Source organism: Palaemon carinicauda, chromosome 11 (genome assembly GCF_036898095.1).
Source record: "Palaemon carinicauda isolate YSFRI2023 chromosome 11, ASM3689809v2, whole genome shotgun sequence".
Taxonomy (NCBI): domain Eukaryota; kingdom Metazoa; phylum Arthropoda; class Malacostraca; order Decapoda; family Palaemonidae; genus Palaemon; species Palaemon carinicauda.
Window position 1 is genome coordinate 103,940,480 of NC_090735.1, and position 27,989 is coordinate 103,968,468.

The following is a 27,989-nucleotide window of genomic DNA, read 5'->3' on the forward strand; positions in this document are numbered from 1 at the left end:
CGCAAAATTTAGCATCTACAAGTAGCTTAAAAAGGTATACAACATTGGTGTCTGTTACCATACTACAGTATATATCTATTTAATTCTTGTAATAAATGAAAAAATAAGAAACCTTTACCAACCTGGGGTTAGCATCTAATCCCAGTCATAAGAGAAGCAAGGCGCCTTTACAAGGTAAGGGAAGCTAATAAATTCCAACAAGATTATATATTTCAAGATATCTTTCTAAAAGACAAAATGTTATAACATTCCATGTGGCATCTCACACCAATGGTAAATCCAATTAATAAAAAAACAACTCTCAACAAGGTGTAGCTAATTAAATCATACAATGTAAACAATATTTTTCTGAAAGACTAAGGAATTGACAATTTGAAATAATGGGCCATGTGGCATCTCAAAACATAGGCAATTCCAATCAACAACGCAAATCAGCTCTCTCCAAACAAACTAAAGATTCCATATCTACTTTCATCTATTAAGTAAAAACAACATACACAAAGGAGTATGGGTCTGTAAAAACTACCAAAATGATTAAATCTAAGCAAAATAACAGCAAGTGAAGCTATTTTCTTATGACTTTATAAGAACATTAACACATGATGAAAGGGAAATGATCAGCCTAAAAGAAAAGAAAATCATTCAAAAGCATACTGAACTTTTGTAGAGCAAAACATATATAACTAATCAAAACACATCAAGAGTTCTCCTTTAAACTTTCTGCATAACCAGGTTAGTGCATGTGAACTTGCTGCCATTCAAATTGGGGTAAGCCAAAATTCAATACCAGCAAAAGCAACATTAAAGAATTTTAATTCCTTATAAGCAACATTAAAGAATTTTAATTCCTTATACTTTGAAAGCCTGTTTTCTAGTAAACAATATTTGACCAATGTTGAAAGAACTTATACTCTTTCCGTAAAGACGTAATATATAAAAGGAAAAAAATCTTTAAGTATTCTATTCATTAACCCCAATTACTATAGTACTGACCATGCAATAAAACAGGCTCATCTTTGGAGATTAGAAGTTAGCACATTCAACATAAAATTACAGGTATTCCACTTATCACAATTATTACTTTATCAAAGGTCATAAGGTTCCCTATTACTTCAATCCTTACTCCACATTATTGCAAAGAATAAGTTAAACATACCATTCAATGTGCAGTCAAAATATTTTAAATAACAAACAATTCTCATGAGCAAGAAAAACAATATTAAGAACTTTACAATAGTTTGGTATCCTCTTTTAAAAAAATGCAATTACTGTACCCCAAATATCCGAGCTACACTTAACCTTAGTACACTAAATACCTTTAGTACCTTGATCAAGTATTTTCTAATGCAATGGATATCTAGCATATTATTCATGTAGTGGCATCTACACTACTGTGCAGATTTGATTTGTAATTTACATGACAAGGTTTAAAGGATAAAGAATGTCTTGCATACTAATATTCAAAGAAAATGTACACACAAGCTAGCAAGAGGGGCACAAGAGATTCTGTAAATGGCTTAAGATGCTTTAAATTAAATTATTCTTTAAAATGAGCAATCTTGGGAAAATCAACTCTTATGAAATTTTCAAAATAACCATAGGGAGCTAAATCACCTTTCATTATGAAAAGAAAAAACTTTCTGCTGGGCTAAGAACAGAATTTTAGAAGGGTAATAAAATTTATCCATTCTATACACCATACTCAACTGATGTTCATATTGCTACTCTATTGAATATCAGTTTATATTAACGCTTAACCCATGAAACTAAAATATATCCATCTAGGCTACTGCTGTGGTTCTGTCTGAAAACACATCCATCTTCTTTCCTATTACCTCTGGTTCCTGATCGTGAAGTTCCCAGCAACTGACATGAATTGCTAATCCTTGCGTCATCCATTTCCATGACAAATTGGATAAAACCTAAGTTGTTCCCCATCCTTCTTGCAAAGTATCCATGGACATTAAGAGGTCTGGGGTCATCATTCCCAAGGATATCATCTAGAACAACACACAAATGATCATCTGACCAACTCGGGTTGTTCTTCACAAGAATAGAGATTGTCTAGATCAAGTACAGTGAACCCTCGTTTATCGCGGTAGATAGGTTCCAGTCGCGGCCGCGATAGGTGAAAATCCGCGAAGTAGTGACACCATATTTACCTATTTATTCAACATGTATATTCAGACTTTTAAAACCTTCCCTTGTACGTAGTACTGTTAACAAACTACCCTTTAATGTACAGAACACTTAATGCATGTACTACAGTACCCTAAACTAAAACAGGTACAAATATTAAAGGTGATTTTATATCATGCATTTCCTAAACATGCTAAATAGCACGATAAAAAATGGCAACCAATGTTTTGTTTACATTTATCTCTGATCATAATGTAGAAACAAACTGGAGGTAGAGCTTTGCTTATTACCCAGACATATTTCCCATACTTTTCCCTTAGAACTACATCACATCTTCCTACTTTAGATATATAGATATATATATATATATATATATATATATATATATATATATATATATATGTGTGTGTGTGTGTGTATATATATATATATATATTTATATGTATACACATATACATACCTACATATATACATAAATACATGCATACATATATATATATATTACTGTATATATATGGGTTATGGAAAAAATCCGCGAAGTAGTGAATCCGCGATGGTCGAACCGCGAAGTAGCGAGGGTTCACTGTATGCTGTTCCCATTCAGATTGAGATGATATTGGAAAATCCTCATCTTAAAGCATCCCAGCAGGATAAATTTCTCTCAAAAGTAATGGTCCCTAAAAGTCTCATCAGCATCCAAACTGATACAGTCTTCATTCTTTTAAACTTTTTCAGCAGAAGAAAAGACAGAATCCTCTTCTCAGACAGGAAAACTGAAAAGGAAATTCTGCTATTATCATCCCCAAATAAAGAATCCTTTGAGTTAGGATCAGAAGAGACTTTCCCAAAATGATAGGGATCCCTACCATTTCAGAAACCAAACTTTTTAAACCCCAATCCTTCCCCATGAAGCATTGAAAAATAGCCGTTGTTAAGGTATAAATGAACCCTGATCCCAAGAATCCATATCCATTTGGAAATGGGGACCCATCATCTTGGTAATGACTTGAGGGTCTATCCTGAGACACACAGAGGTCCTTGAATTCGTAAACCTTTCAACCGTTTGTGAAATGAAAATATTTTCTTGAATTTAAAAGAATAAGAATGTTAAAGTATGCATCTTTCAAATCTATTGAAAATATACAATCTACTTTCTCTATTAGCCCCAGAACTGTAGAAGGTATTTTCATTGAAAACTGTGACAATTGTTGAGGTTCAATACATAAACATTAGAACTGGTCTCCAATCTCCTGACAATTTGGGGATGAGGAATAACATGTTTTCAAAACCTGAGGATGGGTTCAATACTTTTTTATATATTTTCCATAAGTTTCATAATTTCTAACTTCAAAACTTGTGCCTTTCCTGTATCTGATACATAAATTGGACATGGTATTAGTTCCTTGTACAAGGGAGGATTGGAGGCTAAAATAATAATATAACCTTCTCTGACAACAAATAGCAACCACGATTTAGGATGAAGGCTTTCCCAAACCTAATTAAAGTGGGAAAATCCTCTTCCTTTAGGGATATGCAGGGAAGTGCCACCATAGCGTTCTGCTTTAATGTCCAAGATTCCTGTTGACATTTCATCTGAAATACCTACTTCAGTGGAATCTTGATGGCTTACAGCCATTGCAAATACAATTTTTTAAAGAAAATTCTAGAGACAGAATGCGACTTCAAAGTGTCACAATGTGTCCTAGTATCTACTTCAGCAATCACTTTATCAATTCTATTTGTCTAGTATAAGAACAAAAACAGGGGAATGACTGTGCCAACCTTAAAGGGACTATACTGTTCCCTGCACTTAATTACAAAACACACAAAGGCTACTGCAGCCTCGGAAGCTCCATTTGAAATGTTTTACCGAGTCAGATAATCCAAAACAAAATTCAAATCCTTATTGCCAACAAATTTCTCTCCTGTAAGTTTAGAAATTACTCCTACTATAAAATCTGCAAAAGGGTATTTGAAGAATACTACCCACTTTTTTACCCAAAACAGCATTTCTCTAGTAAATCAGCTTAAAACCCTGCATTCAAAGATTTACCTCTTCATAATAGCATTATTGACGTGTTCAAAAAGAGATCGGATCATCTTCTGGTAGAGCATTGGGTAATTAACTGAGATAAGAGAACTTTAAAACTAGAAGAGAACTTAAATAATCACCCTTTCTTTAAATTTCAGATAATTCATTGATTTTATTCAAAATGATCTGAGAAAATAGAGGTGAAAGTCCTATTGGATATAGTCACTTCTGACTTGAAAGTGATAAATCAGAACTTTCTTAAGCAACTTGCAGTAATACCTCTCAATACGAAAGAATCTGCTTAAGAAATTTTTACTCTGCGAAACGATATGCGAAGAATTTTACAGCTCGTATCATGAAAAATGTTTTGTGCAATAGAGAAGGTACAGTACGAGAGCCCCCCAGTGTCCGAAATCGATTTTAAAATTCGTGCGCCGCCAGCACGTAAATTCGCCACCATCCTCCCGCACTCCCATTGGTTTATCTCCCTACGCAGTTGCTAGTTACCACCATAAGAGTATTCTCCTATTGGTCAGCATCTACTGTACTGTATCCCATCATGCATCAACTCATTGGTGTTCTTATTTCTTTTCGTTTCAGTCGCGGTATCGTACGCATTGACAGTGTTTCTGAATTTGCTTTTGTAACTATTGTACTGTATCGTGTGTGATATTATGTTACATAATTAATCATGGGTCCCAAGACAGTTGCTGATGTCCAGGGAGAGGACGATGCTTTCTATAGAAATGAAGATGGAAATAACCAAGAAATACGAGGCTGATATGCATGTAAGTGTGATTGCGAAGGAATATGGCCGAAATCTGTCTACGAAGGAATGATCCTGAAGTAGAAGGAACCATCAAAGCAGCAACACCTTCTAAGGGCTAACTATTTTCTCCAGCAAGAGGAGCCACAGCCACGATGAGACTGCTGCTTGTCTGGATTAAGGACAAGGAAATGGCTGGAGACCCTATCAATAAAGCAATAATCTGCCAGAAGGACAGTGCCATTTCTGGTGATCTTGTGCGTGATCAGGCTGAGGCTGACACAGAAGAAACATCGAAGCAGGTACCCCCAGAGTTCAAAGCTTCTCGTGGGTGGTTTGAAAAATTTACGACGCTCTGGCGTTCACTCGGTGGTGCGTCATGGGGAGGCTGCAAGCTCGGACAGGAAAGCGACTGAAGCCTTTGTAAAGACGTTCGACGAGTTGACTATCCGGGAAGGCTACAGACCCCAGCAAGTCTTCAACTGCAACAAAACTGGGCATTTTTGGGAAAAAAAATGCCTTGTCGAACGTTCATCATGGCAGTAGAAATGAAACTACCCGGGCATAAGCCTATGAAGAACAGGCTTACCCTTGTACTCTGTGCAAATGCCAGTGGGGATTGTAAGGTGAAACCCCTGCTGGTGTATCACTCTGATACTCCTCGAGCCTTCAAGGCCTACTAGTGATTAAGGAGAATCTTCAGATGTTGTAGAGGGCTAATGCAAAAGCTTGGGTAACAAGACACTTGTTCACTGACTGGGTAAATGTTTGTTTTCGGCACGACTGTGAAAAAGTATTTGGAAGAAAAGTGCCACCCTCTGAGATGCCTACAGGTGATGGACAATGCCCCTGCTCAACCTCCTGGCCTTTGAAAAAAGGGGGAACATTTGATAGTTTTATAATGTAAGTTATATACTAAATTCCAATGCTATATCTTTAAAACTAGGGGAGATGATAGAATTTAAAGGTTAATTTATACTTTTGAGATACAGGCATTCAAAACTTTTCTTTGTATTTTTACAAAGACAATATCAATAAACCATGATTATTATGAATGTTCCTTTTTGGATATCAAAAAATCTAAACAAAGTTATTTATCATAATTTAATCATAAATGAAGATCCCTTTTCTCAATATCTTACTTCTTTAGGCTTCTGGTCGCTGCTTTATACTCAACACACTCTCCTTCACTAACTCCGCTAATAACGCTGATATTACCCACTTCTGAACTCTTATTAGAGAAAATTTTCTTCTCCCTTATGTTAGCGAGATGTTGATAATGTCTTCTCCTCTTTGGAAAATCTTTAAAACTAAGGGAGAAGATGGAATTCGAAGGTCAATAAGCATAGTTTTGAGATAAGGGAGTTCAAAGTTGGTCTTTGTATTTTTAAAAAGACAATATTAATAAATTGTGATTAATTATGAATTTTATGTTCTTTTCTGGATATCAATAAACCAAAACAATGTTATATGTCATAATTTAATCATAAATGAAGATCCCTTTGCTCAATATCTTGTTTCTTTAGGCGAGACGATCGCTCCACCATCTCTTTCCTTCACTAACTCGCTAATAAAGCAGATATTACCCACCTATGAACGAATTTTCTTCTTCCTTATGTTAGCGAGACATAAAAGCGAATGAATGTCAGAGGTCTAACTCAAACACGTACTCTCTCTGAGGTTTGTGCTAGCACTGAAGGGTATAATCATAAATCTTCCAGTCTTGTGACTCATGGAATCTACAAATGCCATAATATGTTCTACATTAAAATGCAATTATCATCAAAATTTACGATAACAGAAATACTGCATTTTCTTGTGGGGATCAATGTTTTGGGTTTATTGAGTTACTTTTAATAATTACCCCATAACTATGAAAATAAGAGGAATTTTGACAAGACATTTTGTATACACATTCTCCATCGCCATATGAAGCTTGGTGAATTTTTTCAGGACTTTGCATTTTTCGTCCTATACCCCCTTATATTGGCCTACCGGCCGGGCCCCTTAAAGTAAAAGGAAAGAAGTAGTAACAAAAGCTAGGCCAATGATGATCAACAATACAGTAATGCCTCGCAACACAAAATTAATTCGTTCTGGTGTGAATTTTGTTTTGTAAAAATTATGTTACGAGTCACATTAACATTTAAATCATCTAATTTGTTCCAACCCCAAAATGACCACATTGAATTTTATAATAAAGCTGCAGTATAACCACAATGAAATACTGTACAGCCAAATACATTTAAACCATTCAATATACCTAAACTAATTGTTAATACATGTAAATGATTAATAGAACATAATGAAATACTGTAAATGGAAAATAATACGAATACATACGGTACAACTGTACCTATACAAAATACACAGTACCATATGTACTGCACTCTTACAGTTACCCATTATAGAGATACATTTTATATTGTATAAACAGCCAATTTTCTTCAAGTAAGCTCATATCTTTAATGGGCGACTATTATTCTCGGCCTGGCTGGCAAATCTCTTTTCTCATCATAAAATATTTTTCGCAATGAGTCAGAATATTTTTCGCAGTGTGGAAGTTTCGTAAGCAGATTCTTTCGTGAAGATAAGCACGACTGTATATAGGATTTAAGAGATATATAGCAGGTAAAGAGTAAATGCATTTACTCTCTTCCTCATCTAATAAGCCAGAATTTCCCACTATAGTTAGAAAATTCTTTTCAAGGAAGCAGCCGTCAATGACCTTAGATGTCAGGATGCCAGAAAACTCAATCACTCAATCAATCAAGGAAGCAGGTCTAATTGTGAAAGATGGAGTGATCTTTTATGAAAAGATCTTCAAGATCAAGAGAATATTTTTGTAAGAAAATTGGCTTGCTTAGAAATCTATTGTATTTCTCATAGTTACAAGGTCACAAAGTAATGGAAGTGGTGAACCATTACTTTTGACTTGGCTGATTGGGAATTTAAAAGCTCCACAATATACACCAAGTCCTATGTTCTGATTTGATTTAAGGCCATTTAATGTTACTCTCGAGACCCATAATCTACTAAAGAAAAAACGTATTATAGTCTCCATATTAATTTTTCTAATGGCACCAAGGAAAATTTCTTAATTTTGTCAAGACACATTTCTCTTTTTAACATCACAAAAACTATGTGGATTTTACAATAACTAAATTAAGCTTCTAAGCTTTACATATGAAAAAAAATGAGCTAAAAGTATCCATTTATACCTTGAATATAATATAAATTTAAAGTTATAAAATGTCACAAATTTTAAGTAATTTATATTTTTCCTAACAGTACTTACCTCGAACTACTTTCTTAGGAGAGTCTGGGATCTCCTTAATCACCGACCAAGAAGTTTGCGTAGTTGCCCCTCTCTCCGCTGCCTCTCAGGGGCGCTGCAGGGCATAAGGATACTCGCCCAGGTGCGACCTGGGTCACACGTGCGGTCGTGCTTGTTAACCAGTAAGCTTATGTTTAAGTCCTCCTCGAACTCCAGTAAGATACTCGGGGCAGGATGGGAGGGCCATTACCCGAAAGTAGTTCGAGGTAAGTACTGTTAGGAAAAATACAAATTACTGGTACTTAAAATTTGTGATTTGTTCCAACACCAAGTACTTACCTCGAACTACTTTCTTAGGCGACTTATACTTTAGGAGGAGGGAGTGGCTTACAGATTATGATGTTCGAGACTTGCTGGGGCCCTTGACCTAGATAGGGGACTAGGTCTGGGACTACCAGGGAGAGGCAGGAGAGCAGGGGAAAGCACGCAAAAGCCTACTTTATGTACAGCTCACCTTTTATTCATAATCCATACTTGATGTGTTCCAACGTCCCATCTCTCATGTAGGGATGGGGAATAAAGGATGGGGTCTCGGGAAAAGGATAGAGGGTAGCAAGGAAGATGGGACAGTGAGGAGGAACTTGTGTCGCTTAAGATTACTTCCCATGGCTAACCCGGGGCCCAAACTACTAAACTTGTTGCATGGCCGAAATGACTGGCCCTATAGAGAAGGCATCCAAGGACTTCCTCGTATAGTCCTTGATGTAGTGGGCTGTAAAGGTGGACTGCCTAGCCCAAGTGTCCGCCCGTAAGATTTGGCCTACCGCCATGTTGGTGCCAAATGCTAAGGACGTGCTAAGACCTCTAATATCATGAGGTCTTGGGATACCAGGCACCGTGGAGCCCTCACTCTCATAGGTCCTCTTTAAAACCTGTCTCAGCCAGAAGGATATGGTGTTTTTGGAAACTGCCTTCTTGACCGAGCCTGTGGACACAAACAGACTCTTCACCACCGGTCTGAGTTTGGCCGTCCTACTAAGGTACTTCCTGATGGTCCTTCCGGGGCACAAGAGCAAGTCACTAGGGTTGTCCGAGCGCGGAATAGCCGGAATTGAGAACTCTTCGAACCTAGGGTCCGCAATTGCAAGGTTCTGGGTATTTGCTACAAACTCCGGCAAGAACTTAAAAGTCATGTCCTTCCACCCTTTCGAGTGGGATACCTCGAAAGACAGGCCGTGGAGCTCACTCACTCGTGTCGCCGAGGCCAGGGCTAGTAGGAAGATGGCTTTAAGGGTGAGATCCTTGTCTAAAACATCCTTTAGAGGTTCGTACGGAGGCCGTGAAAGGGCCTTGAGGACTTTGGCAATATCCCACTGGGGAACCCTCGAGGTGCGGGGGTCACAAGTTTGCTCAAATCTCCTGATGAGCATCGAGATGTGACGCGAGGTCCCCAGATTGATGCCCTTAAGCTGGAACACCTGTCCTAACGCTGCTCGAACCCCTTTGATGGCTGGGATGGAGACCCCTAGATCATCCCTAAAGTGTACCAGGAAGTCTGCGATGTTGTGGACAGAAACGTCCAAGGGCCGAAGGTTCTGAGTGGCACACCATTTGACAAAGGTTGCCCATTTTGCTTGGTACACAACACAAGAGGACCTCCGCAGATATCCCGACATCCTATCCGCTGTTTTGTCCGAGAACCCTTCCTTCCTTAACAGCCGCTTGATAACCTCCATGCGTGTAGCCTCAGCCCCTGAGGGTTTTCGTGCACCTTTTGGAAGTGTGGTCGACTTAGCAGGTCTTCTCTTACTGGTAAGGGCCACAGCGGGAGAGTGGCTAGGTCCTCCAGATTCACAAAACCACTCCCTCTCCGGCCACCAGGCCGCTACCAAAGTCATCTCTGTGAACTTTGACTGCCTTAACCTGATGAGCACCTGTCTGATCATCCCGAAGGGGGGAAAGGTGTATACGTCGAGGTTATCCCAAAGCAGCTGGAAGGCATCTTCGAAGGCTGCTGTCGGATCCGGTATCGGGGAGCAGAACACTGGGAGCTTCATGTTTAGTCTTGTGGCGAACAAGTCTATCACTGGGGAGCCCCACGGAAGACTTCCTGTGCCACTTGGGAGTGAAGGGACCACTCTAATCCCACTATCTGGCCTGTCCTGCTTAGCCCGTCCGCCAGGACGTTCCTCTTTCCGGGGATGAATCTGGCCGATAGGAGAATGTCGTTCCTTTCGGCCCATTCTAGGACCCGAGCTGTGAGATCGCACAACTCCCTTGATCTTAGCCCTCCTTGTTTCTTGACGTACGCTACTACCGTGGCGTTGTCGCACATGAGGGCTACCGAGTTCCCCCGAAGGAGACGGACGAAGCTTATCAATGCCCTCTGCACTGCCATGAGCTTCAGAAGACTGATGTGCCAGGCCTTTTCCTCCACTAACCATTTTCCCTCTGCTGTTTCGTCGAGGAGATGCGCTCCCCACCCTTCCTTCGATGTGTCCGTGAAGAGCAGCATCTCCGGGGGAGGGGAGCTGAACGGAATCCCTTTCATCGTATTCCTCCTGCCGGACCACCAGAGGAGAGCTTCTTTGGAGGGAAGAGACACCGGGATTATCTTCTGTGGGGAACTTCCCATTGACCAGAGGTCCTTCAGGTTCCACTGAACCGGTCTGAGTTTGAGCCTGCCCTGAGGAACCAACTTCTCCGAGACCAGGTGACCTACTAATCTCTGCCAATCCTTGGCCTCCCTAGGGGCACCAGCCAGGAACGGGCGGATCACCTGGTCCAGGTTGTCTAGTCTCTCCTGGGACAGGAAGGCTCTCACCAGTCGGGAATCTAACACCATCCCCAGGTACGTCATCCTGGTGGTGGTAACCAGATGGGATTTTCCGAGATTGATTGTTATCCCGAGTTCTCTGCAGAAATCGATCAGTTGACTCCTTTGTTCTTTCAATACTATCTCTGAGGCTGAAAGCAGCAACCAGTCGTCGAGGTACCTTATCAGACTGATGCCTTGCTTGTTTGCCCAGGTCGAGACCAGGGCGAAGAGACTCGTGAAGCCTTGAGGGGCTGTCGACAGACCGAAGCAGAGGGTCCTGAATTGAAGAGTCTGGGAGCCCCACTTTACCCTGAGAAACTTCCTGCTGAAGGGGTGAACGGGAATTTGGAAGTAGGCATCCTTGAGATCCAGGGACATCATGAAATCCCCTTCTCTCAAGGCTGCCAGCACCGACTTCGGCGTGTCCATCTTGAAGGGTGTCTTCCTGATGAATTTGTTCAATGACGAGAGGTCGATTACCGGCCTCCAACCTCCCGTCGCCTTCTCCACCAGGAAGAGTCTGCTGTAAAATCCTGGCAATGGCTCGTGCACGGGTTGCAGGGCTCTTTTCTCCAGCATAGCCTCCACCTCTGCCTGTAGAGGTGCCTTCTTCTCCGAGTCGTTGGGATGTCACGTACACCCTGTTTGTGAATCTCTATTTGAGGTCATGTGAATGACCTCTGGTCACCAGCTCGCTTGGGGGGAGTGCGATTTAACAGCATCCACTGGAGAAGAGGTTGTCTCCATGCCAAACTGCCAACGAATGTTTTTCTGCCTCCCTCCTTATCTTGCAGATTTTGTGGGGGAGCCGAAAGGCGGGACTTGAGGGAACAACGGCTCAGGAGGGCGTAGACCTACCGGTTGTATCTGGATTGCTGTGACGATTATGGCTATGATTGGTCATTCTCTTCTGACGTCATGAAGTCACACCCTACAATGCCGGTGAAGCCTTACAATGCCCGCAGGACATGCATCAGTCGGGCCTAACATATCATACGGATAAGTTGTAATAATTATTGCCCCTTTGCTTGCCATAACCAAAACCCTCACTTTTAGACTTAGAAATTATCTTGGACTTTTATACTGCCTTTGAAAACTGTACTAACGTAAATGTTACGTCTTCGTCCCCTGACCGTTATTCTCACAAGCTGTTTTTTGTAAATCGCTACCATGAAATGAAGAGCACGCATTTTATTTAAAAAACATTGAAAGATTGAAATTTATAGACTTAATTAAAAGAGCTCAGACCTGTGTATGATTTATTGTGAAAATATATTGCTTAATACAAATTAAACTTTGTCTAGCCCACCTCTTGAATATTAATGATTTAATTAATTGCCATTGTCGTGACAATTAAATGGTGGCAAGTCGGTGGATCGTTGAGCAATTAGTGAAAAACAATTAGCAAAATCACGATATGAGTTCTCAGGAACTTGCAGAATTATACATCGAGATCGATGAAGCTGTCGGAGGCCTACAGCATTATGTAGGAGCACAAGCACGAAGAGAACCTGGACGTAGTGGAACGTCGAGGGGAGCAGAGAGAAGACCACAGCAGGGGGCTTACCAAAATAGCCCTTCACTGGATGAGGGGTTCGGACCCCGCGACAAAGGAGATGAAAGCAACAGCGACACTGGTGGTTTCCCGCCACTGTCAGAGTATGTCCCCTTCTTTGAAGATGTAGTACCTCGACAAGGGCGAAAATATCGATCGAAGCGTTCCTCGCATCCGTGGAAGCAGCGACGAAGGAACGATCCTGGTCGGAACGAAAGAGAATTGTGTTCGCGAAGCAGAGAATTAGAGGAAAGGCCAGTAGGAGGGTAAAAAGGGACATTGAATTTATGGAGCCCAGGTCATGGCAACACTTGAAGGAACACTTACAACAAAGATTAGGCCTAGGTACTGCCAGCTTGCATCAGTACATTTGCAATTATGTTCCTGTTCGGGAGGAAGGCGAAGATTACTTCGAGTTCTTCAAGCAGAAGACTTAGACGATCTTTTGGACGGCCATGATGCGTTGAAGGGTGTGAAGGACTCCTGGTTGAAGAAGGTTTTGGGGGACATTGATGCAACCCATATCCCTCGGTGATCGAGGATCAGCGGGGGCAGCTCTGACAGGAGGGGAATCCTGTATCGCTCCCTGAGAACAGTAACCGTCCATGGGTCCACCCCGTTGTCCCGCCATGCTTGCCAAAACGGTTTGAGGCATCCCCCCACCAGGGGCGTGGGAAGGTGTAGGGGGCCTCTCTCCCTATCTCCTTCTAGGAAGGCGGTTTGACCGGCTTCTCCTTGACCCGGAGAACTTAGGTCTATAGGAGGTTTGGGGTTGAGCACCACTCCCCCTGGAGGGTCGAGGAGGCTGGTGCCATGAAGAGGTGGATGCTTCTTGCCTAGCTGGGGGCGGAGGCGGGTAGGCCCCGTCCGCCGGAGGTCTCCTTACAACGGGCCGCCTTGGCAACTGCTGCTTGGGCTCGACTGGCCACATCAACTTGCTGACTCTCTCCATCGTCTCTGCTATCGTCTGTCTGGAGAGGGAACACCGTCTTGGCCCAAATGGGAGAGTTTCTGAGGAACTTTGCCTATCGCTTGGGGAGCCTGCAGGATAGTCTGTTTAGGATAGTGTCCCTTCTCCTCAGAACCCAATTGGCTGTCTGGGTAAGGGACTGGTGTGTCAGAAACTTCATGGCCTTATCCCCCGAGTGGATCAATTCCTTCAGAAGGGCCTGATTGTATGGCACAGAGGTCGTTTGAGATCTGAAAGTCCGCCAGTGTACAGGCCCACCAATTCAGCCAAAAGGTCACGTTCACCATGTCCTGAGCGGTGACCTCCATCATGGCGGCCTCCGCTGGAGAGAAGACAACCGGCGCGCTAAGGCTACGTTTGTCCGAGTTGCCTTGGTTCAGGGTAACGGCCACTTCTTCTACCGTGCGGGGCCCTGAATGGTGACCGTCCAGCACATAGAACTTTCTCTGGGTCTTGAGACCCGGTAGGAGTTTGCTTGAGCCCTGTGATCAAGGAATTCTCCGGACCTGACACGTAAAGGTCAATGTGCTCCATTCCCATGGCAACATCGGGGGCTAAAGGCAGGGTCAAGAAAGGCTTCTTCTGCACAGGATCCTCCACCATCATGCCCAGACCTGAGAGCCAAGTTCGCGCAGTCGTTGGTTGAGGTTCGTCCAACCTATGGTGCCGTCGGATGAGAGCAAGCACCTTACGGTAGGGACGAGACTTCGTCCACTACCCATACCTCTGCGTCGGAAGGCTCCTCGAACGCGGAAGGATCCGTGGGCACGGAGGCATCCCGTTCCTCCTAGTAGGATGATGGAGCGGGCGCCTCCGTCACGGGTAGAGCCGTCGGGGCGGAGGTAGCCGTCATGGGTCTACCCCCTCCCGGGCTCACCCGGATGGGGCTGGATGATGGTCATGGCGGCGGCGAATCCCGAAACTTGGCCGGGACCGCTGTAACCAAAGAGCCTGGAGTAACATTGCTGTGCCGAACCCGCGGGATTTCTCCACACACTGGTGAAGGCGCCGACTTACTAGGCCGGGGCAGCAACGACTGTGCCAACAGCTACACCCGGCGAGCGGGCGGAGCCGAAGAGACACTGTACAGGGCAACGGGAGTGGCTCCAGCAGCCGCCGAGCCAAGCACTGGAGCGGCAACCGACCTGCTGGATTCCCTACGATGTCGTACCACCGTGACATACCTCTTCTTCTGCGATGACCTCCTACGGTAGTCTCTACTCGAGGACCTCGCCCTCTTCCTGGGCGGACTGTCGCGTGGGCTCGATCTCCTCCTCCTAGAGTCTCAATCGCTGTAACCATTCGACGAATAGGAGTTGTAGGAGAAATCGTCATCGGAGCAAGAGGAGGCTGAATCTTCCGACTCTACCACGAGTCTCCTGGGGGTCCTGGGTCTGGAACTCGGGGTCACTGGCTCCATGATGTCCGGCGGGAGCGTGGCAGATGGCGCCGGGGGTGAACGGATGATGGGGCGATCGTCGAACCAACCTTCAATGTCCTCATCCAACCTCAAGGGGGACCTGAAGGGTGTCCTTGAAGCCCTCCAAACGATGGAGTCGGGGTCTGAGGAGCACGTGGGCCGCTTACCTTTTCCCGGCCACCCCCGGAAGCCGCTGCACCTGAAAAGCACTTTACGAGCGTGAGGATGGGCGCTGATACGGGCACCCCCCACACCTGATCCACAATTACAACGGGTCCTGCGGGCACCAGGCCTTCATCCAAAGCACACACTCCCGCCACATTAGCAGACCCCTCACTTGTCTGCACAGACCCCTTTAACACAGAATCCACCACATCAGACTCATGGGGAACGGCAATGGGCCGCTTCCCCGAAACGGACTTGCCTAGTCCCCTCTGGGTAGGGGAAGGCAAAGGAGAACCTCTTACAAGCCTTCTTTTTCTTAGCGAAAAGAGCCCATTGGAGCTCCGGCCAAGACTCGCACTCCGGGCACTTGGACTCCGGGGAACACCTCTTCCCCCGACACGAGGAGCATAGGGTGTGCGGGTCGACCTCGGGCGACGAGAGCCATGCCCCACAAGACTTACCAGCTTGGGGCCCGGGACAGCGACGCTGAGGGTCCATGGCAAAAGCGAACACAAACGACACAAGAACACAAGGGAAAGGTGAGGAACACAACGGGAACACGTGAGACACAAGGGAAAGGAACACACGGGTACACGTGGGACAAGAGAGGAGAACACAAAGGAACACGTGGGAACACAAGGTGAATGGCCGGGATAAGCTAGAGAGAGCGGAAAGATGTAATCAACGCCGCGACCAGAAGCTTACTGGTTAACAAGCACGACCCCACGTGTGACCCAGGTCGCACCTGGGCGAGTATCCTTACACACCGGAGCGCCCCTGAGAGGCAGCGGAGAGAGGGGCAACTACGCAGAATTCTTGGTCGGTGATTAAGGAGATCCCAGACTCTCCTAAGAAAGTAGTTCGAGGTAAGTACTCGGTGTTGGAACAAATAACACATTTAGTCTTTTCAATCTAAGATTGTAAGCAAACACACAAAAGTCCCATTATCAACTTCAGAAATGTCAAGGCTAATTATTCTTTGCTAATGACTTAGATTGGGTACCATACAATAAATTATCTACTTAAATATTAGTTCTTTTGCTAAAGCAACTACAGAGCCACAAAGTGCACTTACTGCCAAAAATTTGTAAATTTCCATCATAAAGGAAGTTTTGTACAAAACTTGGTAAACAATTTAGAAAATCATTGTTATATGTATACATTTTTCATGACAAGTACCTTCATGGTATCATAAGCTTTTAGTAATCCCATGGTTCTGTGACAGAGTTTTTGCTCCGAACACCTCTACTGCAGCATCCTGAAGCATTGATGCCTGAATGGCCATGCTTCTCCTGAGGTCCTTGTTGAGCCTAAACTGAAGCTATTTGCTCTTGCCCACGTTTGAATCCTCCTTTGTAATTGATGAGAATACTAGGAAAGTCACACCATTTAAAATATATGTAACAGTATCCATGTGGTTGATCAAGCATGTGGCTAAACAATACAAACTTCTCTCAGCATAACTATAGTCACACTGTCTGGATTCAGGAAGAAGACTTCAGGATTGGTCTAAGAAGGCAGGGTGTGAGAAAATCTATTTTTGAGGTGGTGCTGTGTGGTTTTAAGAGGCTTGTTTGTAAAAGGCTAGAACAGGGAATATAATGCAACAAATAAAGAAATATTGTCTCCCCTGCTCTACATCTAGCGTATCAACATGCAAAGCACGTCTATATAGGTAGTAATCCCAGGTCTTAATAAGTATCAAGGGAGGAAATAGAATTTGAAAGAGAGAGTAAGTTCAAGCACTTAAACTCAACTCACCATCTCTAATGCTGGAAAAGGTCGGCTTTAATAGAGCATTAAAGACAATAATTCTTTGATATTTATGTCACTTTAGATTACCTGTTTTAGCCTTTCAACATAAAAGTCTTTGGAGACCACACACCACATTAACACAATAAATTTTTCGAGAATGCGGAATCAATGAACTAACATTGATTATCACCAGTGCATGCAGACTGGTGAACAAATATCCCTTAATTCTGTATGTACCTCTAGTCTCCTGAATCAGCAAAATCCTCTGAAGAAAATTGGGTGAATGAAAAATTTTTCTAGTAATATCTATTTTTCCTAACGATGTAAAACTGAAGCTCTTTATAGGGATTATCTTTTGGCGAAGCTGGAAGACTAGCAATAAAGACTTTTAGGCGAGGTGGCACTACCAAACCCACTAGTTAGCAGGGGGTAGTGTGAGTTGCCAACTACCCCCTTTCCCTTACACACCAGTGTATCTAAACCACTTTAGATTGCAGGCAGGACTTTGTAGGGGGACATGTGATAGCAGAACAATTTATATAAATAGCTACAGGTCTGTATTGTTAGGAAAAATACAAATTGCTTTCAAATTTGTCATTTGCTCCAACACTAATACAAACTCTATGCTATTTATAGGGATGACTCACCCATTAGGAGGGTGGAAGTATGAACCAAAGGGCTTGGCCTTTAACCCAGAGTTTTCCTCGTACAGGCTTGGCACATAACTGTGAAAAAACCCTGACACCTCGCTACAACTTTGTGCAACATGTGGATAGGAGCTTCACCAACATGTAAGCTTGTGATACAAGCAATGTGACTATCTAGTTAAGATTTCTCAGAGATATGTAGAAATCTTTAGCATCAAACAAACATTATCCGATACCTACCTCGCGGGATATAACAAATATTTTTATACCAGGTTACACACGGGAAATGGTTATTACATACAGATAGGTGCAGCCAGCTTGCAGGGGATCCATGGGTGCTGTTCACCAAGAGAGGGAAAGATAAAAGGAAGAGCCAGTCATTCTTACACATCCACCCCAAACTAATCCCAGGTTATCTATGGCCTCAACCATCTGCTACTTGTCCATTAAAGAGACTGAGGCAAGACCAAGAGAGAATGTCTCCATGTTCCTGCAGATTACATCTTGCAAAGTTTCATCTAGAGGCATATGGGCGAGCGCGCAAGCACAACCTACGTACCTCATGTCATCCATTTACCATTAATTAGGAAGGTTTCAACTTGTACGGTAACTATATACCAAAAGTGATCTAAATGGTTACAGGCAGTGAGAAGAGGAGGTGATTGATTGCCAATGTCCAGGACACAGTACTACAGTAGTAGTAGTAGCACTGACAAGAACAGCTGCGTTTATGTGGAACCTAGCGCTTCCGTATATGAAGGTAACTTAAATGTCTGTGCATGATAAATCTCTTTTGTATAGCTGTATCGCGAACTAAAGCTCGCATAATTACAGCTTACTCAAGGTGAGAAGACAAAGTCATAAGATGTATCACAGAGTGATGCTGTTCTCTTTACTTGTGTGCTATACAACAAGTACTGAGTGAGGTATAAGTTTGTAGGATGGCAAGTGTACTGCGCCGCCTCCTACAGTTGGCGAGAGTTGGGCATAGGTATGAAGGAGTATTGAACTATCTCTACTGTATCTTGTGGTGAGAGGGGGTTTAGCAGTAGCTGTTGTTGGGTGATGAACTCCCTCAACTGTTCTAGTGCATAGCTGTGTAAGCATTAAATTCCCAAAGAGGGTGTGTGAATAGGGAAGCTTGTAGATGGTAGCACTCTATGCTCTTCGCCCCCTAACCAAACTGGGAGAAGTGTTAAGTGCTAGCACATTAGGCTCATCAAAGAACAGAAGTTTTTTCATTGTATGCTTCAAAGAGAGAGGTACGATGTAGGTAATAACCCCAAAGAGATATAGTCTAAAAGAGGTTTCTACCTTGTAAGAGATTATCACCCATGAGGTACAGATCCCGAAGGATATGACCTCATGAAGTTCTAAGAGTTCGTTGTGTCCAAAGGCTCGTTGTTAGCAATAACCCTTAAGAATTAAGGCCTACGAGACTTGTCGATGGGAGACAGCGACCAAAAGTGGTCTTTATGTACCCTCAGGATACGGAGGGAAGGCAGTCTCTCTTGCAGGCAGGAAAGGCGTCCAACCCCTATTGTTGCTGTCAGCGATTCTCCCTGCGAGCGGAAAGATTACTGGAATAGTGGCAGGTTGAGGGTAACTCTCCCTCATTAGTAAAAGTTGCCCAACACTTGGTAGAGGTTCACTTTCCCTAGGAAGGGGAAGTTGTCCACCAGCTGAAGGGGTCCCTCCGGGCAATGTTCTCTGCTTCCCGTTAACGAGCCGAGCCCAAGTTGAAGGTAGGCATCGAGAGTTGCCTTTGACGTTAAAACTGATTTGGTTGAAGTAGTTACTAGGTCACCTTCCTACTTCAGTATTAGGAGGAACAAGGGAGACCCCAGCAAGGGCTGCTGCTAAGGGCATGAGGAACTGTTGGTGCATTACCTCCAGTTTCTTGGAAAGGATAACAAGGATAATAATCCTAAACTGCAGACTCTTGAAAATTCTTTCATTCAAGCAGCTACTAGGTCACCCTCCAACTCCAGCATTAGGAGGAGCAAGGAAAAAAACCCCGATGCTGTAGAATCTTGATGAACCATTCCTTAACAGGGAAACCCGAAAGCCACCTCTTCCTAAGGTAAGCAACAATGTCTGCACCTGCGAGTTATACAGGGGTCGAGCGCTCTATCAGTGCATACCTTGAGAGTGGGCATCATTCTTACTCGACTGTCCTCCTGAGGAAAATGAGCGAGCAGTCAAAGAGGAGAGATTGCCGATGGCAAAGGAAGTCGGGGTTTCTTCACCTTCAAGGAAAACCCAAAATGAGAAGAATACTCTAGGCTCCTCTTCGCAGCCTACCAATCTCCCACTCTGGGAGGAAGGTTACACCTGACACCAGGAGTCCTACATACATAGAGAGACTGCATGGAGGACGAATCCAGAATGAGAAAAGTCATAAGGCCAGTTTATTTACGGGGCAGAGAGAATGGAAAGTCCTCACTACTTCGAGCCAAAGGCAAAAGTGACGATAGAACACAGATGTGTACGTGAGCGGGATGCCCAATACTACCCCTTACAGCCCCCTCTAAGTAGCGGAAGGTAGCTATACCTCGCCAAGAGTCTTATGGCTAGTCTTTCAGCTTCGCTAAAAGTATATTCCCTAATGAAGAGCAAAAGGGTTTCTATTAGTGATGGAACAAAATAACCTTTAAAAAAAAAAAAGCAGCTAAAGAGGCGGCAGCACAGGGAAGATCAAAGTGGACACTTCACTGTCCAATATAACATCTGATGAGACATGTTCCAGCCCTGCCTATAACAATTGCTCACAGGTCAAGACACTTTGGTGAAGGATTCTAATATGCCAAAGACATAGACATGTCTACTTCAATCTGCTATAAAAACAATGCCACAGTGCCCTCCCTGTACTGCATATTGAAAAACAAGTTTAGGGATATTTCTATGAGCAGTAGTACACAAAAACAAAGGTAATTGTTAAGCTTAGAATAAGTAAGCAAGGCCATTACAGCAACCAAATTCAAGTAAGATTCAACTTCTAGGATATCTATAGGTAGAACTGAAAATAAGCTAAACCAAAGGGATAAATAGAATGAATAGTACATGATAAAAAAAATTATGAATGCATGGTTAGTCAGGCAAATTAGCATTACCTAGCAAATGTAATGGGAAACTGGCTTGTGGTCATTAAACCTGTTTTAGAAAACACTAATAAGAAAACCACACAAATTTCAGTACCGAAATGGTAAAGGAATAAAACTGAAATTAAACTACTAATGTACTGTTTATGCATTAACCTAGAGACTAATCCTAAAAGTGAAACTCCCTGCTGTGGACCTGTGGATCCAGGTGGTGTATTGTTTAGGTATGTAGTACAGTACAGCACTTCCTCTATTTTGTCTAAATTTTAATGATGCATTTGAAAATTAATAATTCCTATATGTTGTCTAAATGTTAATGATGCATTTAAAAATTCATCTTTATACAATCACACAAATTAAGTTGGACCACTTCCTATTTCTGCTAACCTAATTTCAAGATACATTTCTATAGCAATGAAGAGATATTCTTCAAGTTCTGTCCTATTTTTTCCATGCATAGCTTTTCAATCTTTGTAAAATGTTAATCATTCCATACAGCATTAGAATACAGTGTCATATACCTTTTTATATACTTAATTTCTAATGTTGTAAAGAATTAACCTCAAACATTAAAAAAGTAAAAACCATAAAAATGAACACACCATTTTAAATAAAAATTTTGGGCAACTAATCTGTTGATTATTTAATGCCATTACTTTACTGGTTAAGTACACTGTCCTTTGACAAAGCCCAAAGACTTTCATGAGAGGTATTTTCTGCAGTACGTATCCCAACATTAAATGAGTAAAATGTGGGATACATACAATTTGTTTTATCCATCATATCCCTTTGACCAAAACAAAAACTTGCAACATAAAGAATAAAAGACAACACTTTTTCTTACCTTCTTCCCTGTCATTTCTGCCCAGTATGCTTCTTCTTCTGCTGAACGCTGAGAATTTGAGTTATGTGGTGGCTCTGGAGATAAAGACTGCGGCTGGTCCGTACCACTGCTACTTCCTAGAGTTTGCTGCTGTTGATCCCATGGTTGATATGGTTGCTGATAAGGGGGATAGCTGCCTAGACTATGGGGCTGTGTCATGGATGTAGCACTGTTTGACCGTTGCTCATTAGATACTTCTAAAAACCAAAATGAAAAGTTGAAAGACATTACTACATTTAAAAAAACTGAAAATAATACTTATAATACACAAAGAGAAAATGTGTGAATCTTTATATAAAAGGCATATCATTTGTATAAAAGTACAGTAGTTTAAAAATACAATTCTTATAAAAGAAAAAAATAATTTCATCAAATTGCCTTAAACATTTCAAAAAATATTTCAGTTATTAGTGACCGATACCCAACAACCTATCTATACGGATTGACTATGAAACAAACGACTGAAATACTTTACTAATAAGTTTTTTTTCCACATTTAGAACTTCAATACTTTTTTTACACTTTCCATCTCAACAATATGAATACCACCACCACCACTGACATATTCATTGAGTAGTTACAGGTTAGATCTTTCAGACATGTTAATTCGGAAGAGACCATTTCTAATGTACGCAACACTACACCATTAGAAAAAAAAAATACATTGCAAAGCTAATAAAAGAATTATACAAAACTCTGAAGTTGTCTAAATAATAGCTTACTTGAAGTTACAGCTTCCCAGTGTAAAGATACTTGAATTCCCAAAACATTTCCATCTTTTGAAATAAAGTAATGACTGCTTCAAAGGCTCTAAATTATTGCACGATTGTCAAATATTTATATTCCTAATATGGCATTAACACAAATTACAAGAGTAACAAATCTGTATAACTACCAATAACACTAATGGAAAATGAAAATCAAAATAATTTAATGTATCTACTTCACTCTATGAAAAGTACATGAAAGGGATTTAAAACACAAAGATCATTACCTGAATCCACAGTATATGAATTAATGGATATACTGGGAACTGTAGCAAGAATAAAAAATTCCATTAATCCTACAAAATTGTTCAAACATGAAAAATCCAACTAAATATTGGTTAATTTTTTAAACATTACTACCAAACCCAAAATTATGATCAAGCTCCCTCCTCAAATATCTCAACATTATTATAGTTAGTATTCTTATACAGTACTAAGCAATTCTCAGTTAAGCAATATTATACTAACCAGGAGATGCTGGAAGGCTGGAGTGTGATGCATCTGCAGATTCTGGAGAGATATACTGGGAAGAGTTGGCAGCATCTGGCTGTGTATAGCCAGGCCAATAATTAGTACCATATCCACCATACTGATTCTGCTGCGGTTGCATTACCATAGGCACACTTTCAGGTTGGGGTGAAGAACCCACCTAAGAAAGAAAAAGAAAATTAGGACAATGATAGTCATTCAAAACTGGTGATAAAATTCTTTGCACTACTCAAATTCTATTGAAGCTATGGGATACTGGAAATACATTACATCAATTTTGGTGATTACTGTGAAGGTTAAAATAATTGTCATTTCTATAAACTACTTGTTAACATTTTACCTTGTAGTCTGCAAGGTTTGCTGTTGCCCGACTTCTTCATCACAAAATCCAAGTTTCCCTAACTTGTACAAATCAGAGAAAACTTATTCACACATCCATCAAAGTGTCACTTCAGAAATCATACTCCCATACATCTTCAAAAGTCATTGTACATCAAAGGGACAAGGCACTAATGGGTTTGCATGAAAAAATTCTATTCAAATTTATAAAAGCCAAAAGAAAAGAAAAACGAAATACTGTAAGTGCAAAATAAAACATGAATCCATGGACTCTTTTAAAAGCCTTTTATTGCATACAAATAGCTTAGGAATTCTTAATACATACATAGGGGAAGCTCACTTGCAGTAGCAAGGCCAGCTGACAGAAGCCAAAAGGGGAGGGGAGATGAGCTGCATTACTCTGGTTAATATTGTTAGACTTTTAAACCTTTCAACTTAGAGAACCCATTCTTGAAATGCATCTTTGTTCTTATTTTAGGGACTTACAGTATGCTTTTTACTTTTGAATTTAGAAAAAGGTTTCAAATCATCATTATTTCCTTCTAGACTATTAATGCAAAGGGCCTCTGCTAGATTTCACCAGTTGTCTCTATCTTGAGCTTTTACATCAATACTTATCTATTCATCATCTTCTACTTCATGCTTCTAGTCCTCAGCTATGTAGGTCTGAGTCTTCCAACTCTTCTAGTGCCTTGTGGGGTCCAATTAAATATTTGGGAAAATAAACTCTCTTGGGGGTGCGAAGAGCATGACCAAGCCACCTACATCTACCCTTCACTATGATCTCATTCACACATGGCACTCGAGTAATCTCTTATAGTTTCATTTCTAATCCTTTCATGCCATTTCACTCCCAATATTCTTCTGAGGGCTTTGTTCTCAAATCTACAAAATCTGTTGGGTATTGTTTCATCGTCATACCGTGACTAAAGTCCATACAGTAACACTGACCTAACTAAATTGTTATATAGCTTGCATTATATATGTAATTTCAGGTGATTTGATTTCCAAATTTTACCTAACCTTGCTATTGCCCGATTTGCTTTTGTCAATCTTTCATTAAAATCCAATTCTAAAGATCCTGTATTAGAGATCATAGTTCCCAAATATTCAAATGAATCTACATCATTAATCCTTTCACCTTCAAATGATATTTCATCTTCCGTTGCATATTCTGTTCTCATCATTTGTCTTTCTTCTATTGATCCTGAGCCCAATCTCCTGTGATATTTCTTCTAGTGCATTCACATTTGTGTGCATTTACTTACAATTATCATCATAGATTACTGTATATACTATGCAAGCTTTAATTTTCTATTAATCCTAATTCATGTGTACTTTATATTAATATTGATGGAAAGTTCTGAACATCATTCTTGGTTTTACCTCTCTCCTATTTCATGAGAAACATCTAAAATCATTACAGTAGACTTTCACTTAAAAGAAAATATTTTGACTCGTGTAAGCAAGCACTTTCTTCATGACTTTCTGGGACCATTGCAAAACGGGTGTATAACATCCATAAATTTGGTTTAAATTCAAAATATTTTGCATACAATAACACACTAGGATATGTATTATTCCAGACTAAAATATAAAAAAATAAGAATTACAGTATTTAGATACAGTAATTCTATTACTGCACATTTGTAACCCATTATTGTCATATAACTTCATGCCTAGGATATACTATTCTATGACATATTGTGAAACCTTGTTAACAATTAATTGTAATACTTATACAACATATTCATTAACCTTAAGGGAGCATGCAAATTATTAATATAATAGCTTTACATACCTGAGCATGGGAACTACCTTCCATACTTTGTCCACTTTCACTCTCCACGACTTGTGTTGACAACCCTTCGTTACTACTCCCAGATGCTACTGGATATGTAGGAATAAGCTGCTGATGGTAACCACCATCCACAGCCTCTGCTGATACAGGAGGGCCCTTATTTAGATCAGGTGTGGCCTGACCTTGATGATGAGGACTGTCAACCACACCATACTGAAGTGAATAGGAATCGGCAGTTTTGATATTCTGTGAATACAAATCAGGAGTTGTGCTTGCACCCTGATAAACATAATTTTGGGTGTTGGACTGGTACTCAGGAGACGACTGTGGTGGGTTTTCTTCTTTTTCCTTCAGTCTGACTAATGTTACCAAGGAAGCCAAGTTTGTGACCCACTGAGGATCAGGAATTTCAGCCACCTCTCCCTCATACATCTGGTAATGCAGGTCATGATACTTTAGACGTAGGCTGAGTTCATAGACCTGAGCAAGGAAATCACCTTGGTATGTATGTGGATCTTTGCTTACTATTTGACTTATAACTTCACAATACCTGAAAGAATTAATAATCCATTTAATTACCAGCTATCAATATCAACTGCTTTATATTACCTCTTTAGTGTTATCAACATGAAATGCTAAGTTGATCATTCCGCCCATTCTTAGACTCAATAGGTTTAGACTACCTCAAAAGAAAGGAATTCTCTAAATATCACAATGGAAACTCCTTGAACATTACCTATATTTATTTTCATTCTAAAGCATGTAAACTTCTAATTACTCTGGTTTAGAATATATTAGTATTTCATTTGAAAATCTACAGTATAACAAGATGCTAAATAACTCACCTGAGGGCTTCTGATGGGAACCCATATTCTGCTAGTCTGAGTGCATATATAAGTTTATAAGACTGGAACTTCTCTAACACCGGGTTGCTTGCATCAAGGGAACGAGCAAATTCATATATTTCAGTACATTGGATGGCTTCATTGGTGGCAAATGCCTGAGGGGAGGAAAGGTAAATGATAACATTTTCAAATAAATTTAAATTATTTGGAAATTATAACATTTTCAAATAAATTCAAGTTATTTGGGAAGCCCAGGAAAACCAACCTAGATAATATATCCCAACAAGGCAAGATAGAAAATGGAATAATTGAAGGGGATAGTTTCAAAGGAAGCTATAAAAAAAAAAAAAAAAACTGAATATAAAAAATACGGCAATTCTAAAGTTTAGAGGTAAATTACATGCAAGTATAAATAATTTGCCAAAAAAAAATTTCATTTTCTGAAACTAAATTCATACACAATGGCTTTCTAATACAAATATTGTCAGTACGTACATCATTTCCTGAGAAATTTATCACTTGGCAATGGTTTAATAGGGGCAATCAAACTTCTGCTATTAACAAATTAAGTGTTATGGGTCAAACTGAGATTCTATAGCCACTTGATATTTTTTTGATTTGCTAAACCCATTTAAAATACTGTATTTCCTGTGTCATAAGATGTTAAAAGTAGTAAGACGGACTCTTCAATTAGCAGAGCAGTTTTTGGGGAAAAAATTAGGATTTTAAAAGCTATCTTAGCAGCAATTCCTAGTCAGCGACTGACACCATAAATTTTCATATTTTGGGTGTATTATGAAACATTAATATTAATTAGCTGCATGCCGGTTATCCCAATTTCATGATACATTCATATACGACACCACCACAACTACATATTTAGTGTTTGGTGTTTCAAGTGTTGTGTACATGAAAGGAGTGTTGCCAAATGTTCTTAATCAAATTTTGGAAAAGAAGTAATATTTCTCAAATTCCTCATACCCTGAACATTTTCACCCAAAACTAATCATTGATCAAAGTACTGTAGTTTGAAATTCCTCTAGGTGTAATACTTTTGCTAATGAATGTGCGACTCTAGGTCTAGTTACTTTTCTTTTCTGCTAACTTGGTAACATTGTATTCAACTAACAGCGAGACGTTTTTTTCAAGGTCGTATTCAGCAACTGTGTGTCTGTATCATTTCTGAATTCGGGCAACAAAGTCATTATTAAAATAATGCTTATCACAAAATATCAACAAAATATGAGAAAATACAGTAGATAAATACTGTATAAACAACTAAGATGTCATAGCGTCGTCTACACATTTGCTTGTAGAAGGGAATTGGCGAGTCATCATCAGCCGATTACCAAAACAATCAAATAACATGCTACTGTACTTCATTAAATAAAGTGCATTATAAAAATGAACCTATTTATTATATATGAATGATAATTGTAGGTTTATATTTTACGTCTGTTGAGTGCGAGTGCTTGTATGTCATTACCTGGATGTTTGAGGGTTGTCAAATGCCCATATACAACTTTTTCTTTGTGTTAAGACACAGGGTGATTTTGGGATAAAATGCGTGTCATGATATGGGAAATACGGTATTTCTCTTCTCTATATGTATTGCAATTTCTCTCTTAGCAAACCAAAATTACCCAAAACTTGTAAAGCCACTAATCAACATAATGAAAAGGAAAACATGTTTCACTCCCAAAATATCAAATATATACACCATTCAATTACTGACACTACAAATGAATTTAGTAAATTGCACTTTCCAAATTCTAATGATTTCCAACTTCTAAATTGATAAAAAATTGTAAGACAATAGTTCAAAATACTCTTGAAAAATGATTGAATATCTGAATTCTTTACAACATCCTATGCAACTATAAACAAAGCCTTTCATCTTAAAAGGTCATTTCGATACCAAAAGATAGTTAATAAAGGTTGGTAGATACTTAGTGAATATTACCTGGAAAGGTAGGTGATGAGAGGATCCTATAAGTACCAATTTTGATTCTTTATTTGAGAAGCTTCCCCACTCTGCTTCAGCAACAAGATAACAAAAATGTGCTGCATGAAGCTGTCCACGGGAGGCCAGAGTTTCTCCCAAAGCCACAACAGAAGCTTTGTCTCGTTGACTCTGCCCAGTTGGATTTGATATCATCATGGCTAAATGTTGGCGCCAATTTCCCCATTGTTGTGGTGTATAATTCTGTTGGATACACA

General features: G+C 40.7%; 1 protein-coding gene across 8 annotated transcripts in view; it reads right to left on the reverse strand.

Annotated features, from left to right (window-relative positions):
* LOC137650111 (protein transport protein Sec16A-like) overlaps positions 1–27,989 on the reverse strand; it is a 248,621-nt gene that overhangs the window by 83,901 nt on the left and 136,731 nt on the right. For 7 of the 8 annotated variants that reach the window (XM_068383237.1, XM_068383234.1, XM_068383238.1 and 4 more), the window contains 6 exons: positions 27,733–27,975; positions 25,770–25,924; positions 24,925–25,474; positions 22,764–22,944; positions 22,523–22,561; positions 21,490–21,725 (listed from right to left, as the gene is read on the reverse strand). In XM_068383237.1, coding sequence (XP_068239338.1) covers positions 21,490–21,725; positions 22,523–22,561; positions 22,764–22,944; positions 24,925–25,474; positions 25,770–25,924; positions 27,733–27,975 — 1,404 coding nt within the window. The remainder of the gene's footprint in view (positions 1–21,489; positions 21,726–22,522; positions 22,562–22,763; positions 22,945–24,924; positions 25,475–25,769; positions 25,925–27,732; positions 27,976–27,989) is intronic. The other variant, XM_068383233.1, reaches the window with a different exon arrangement.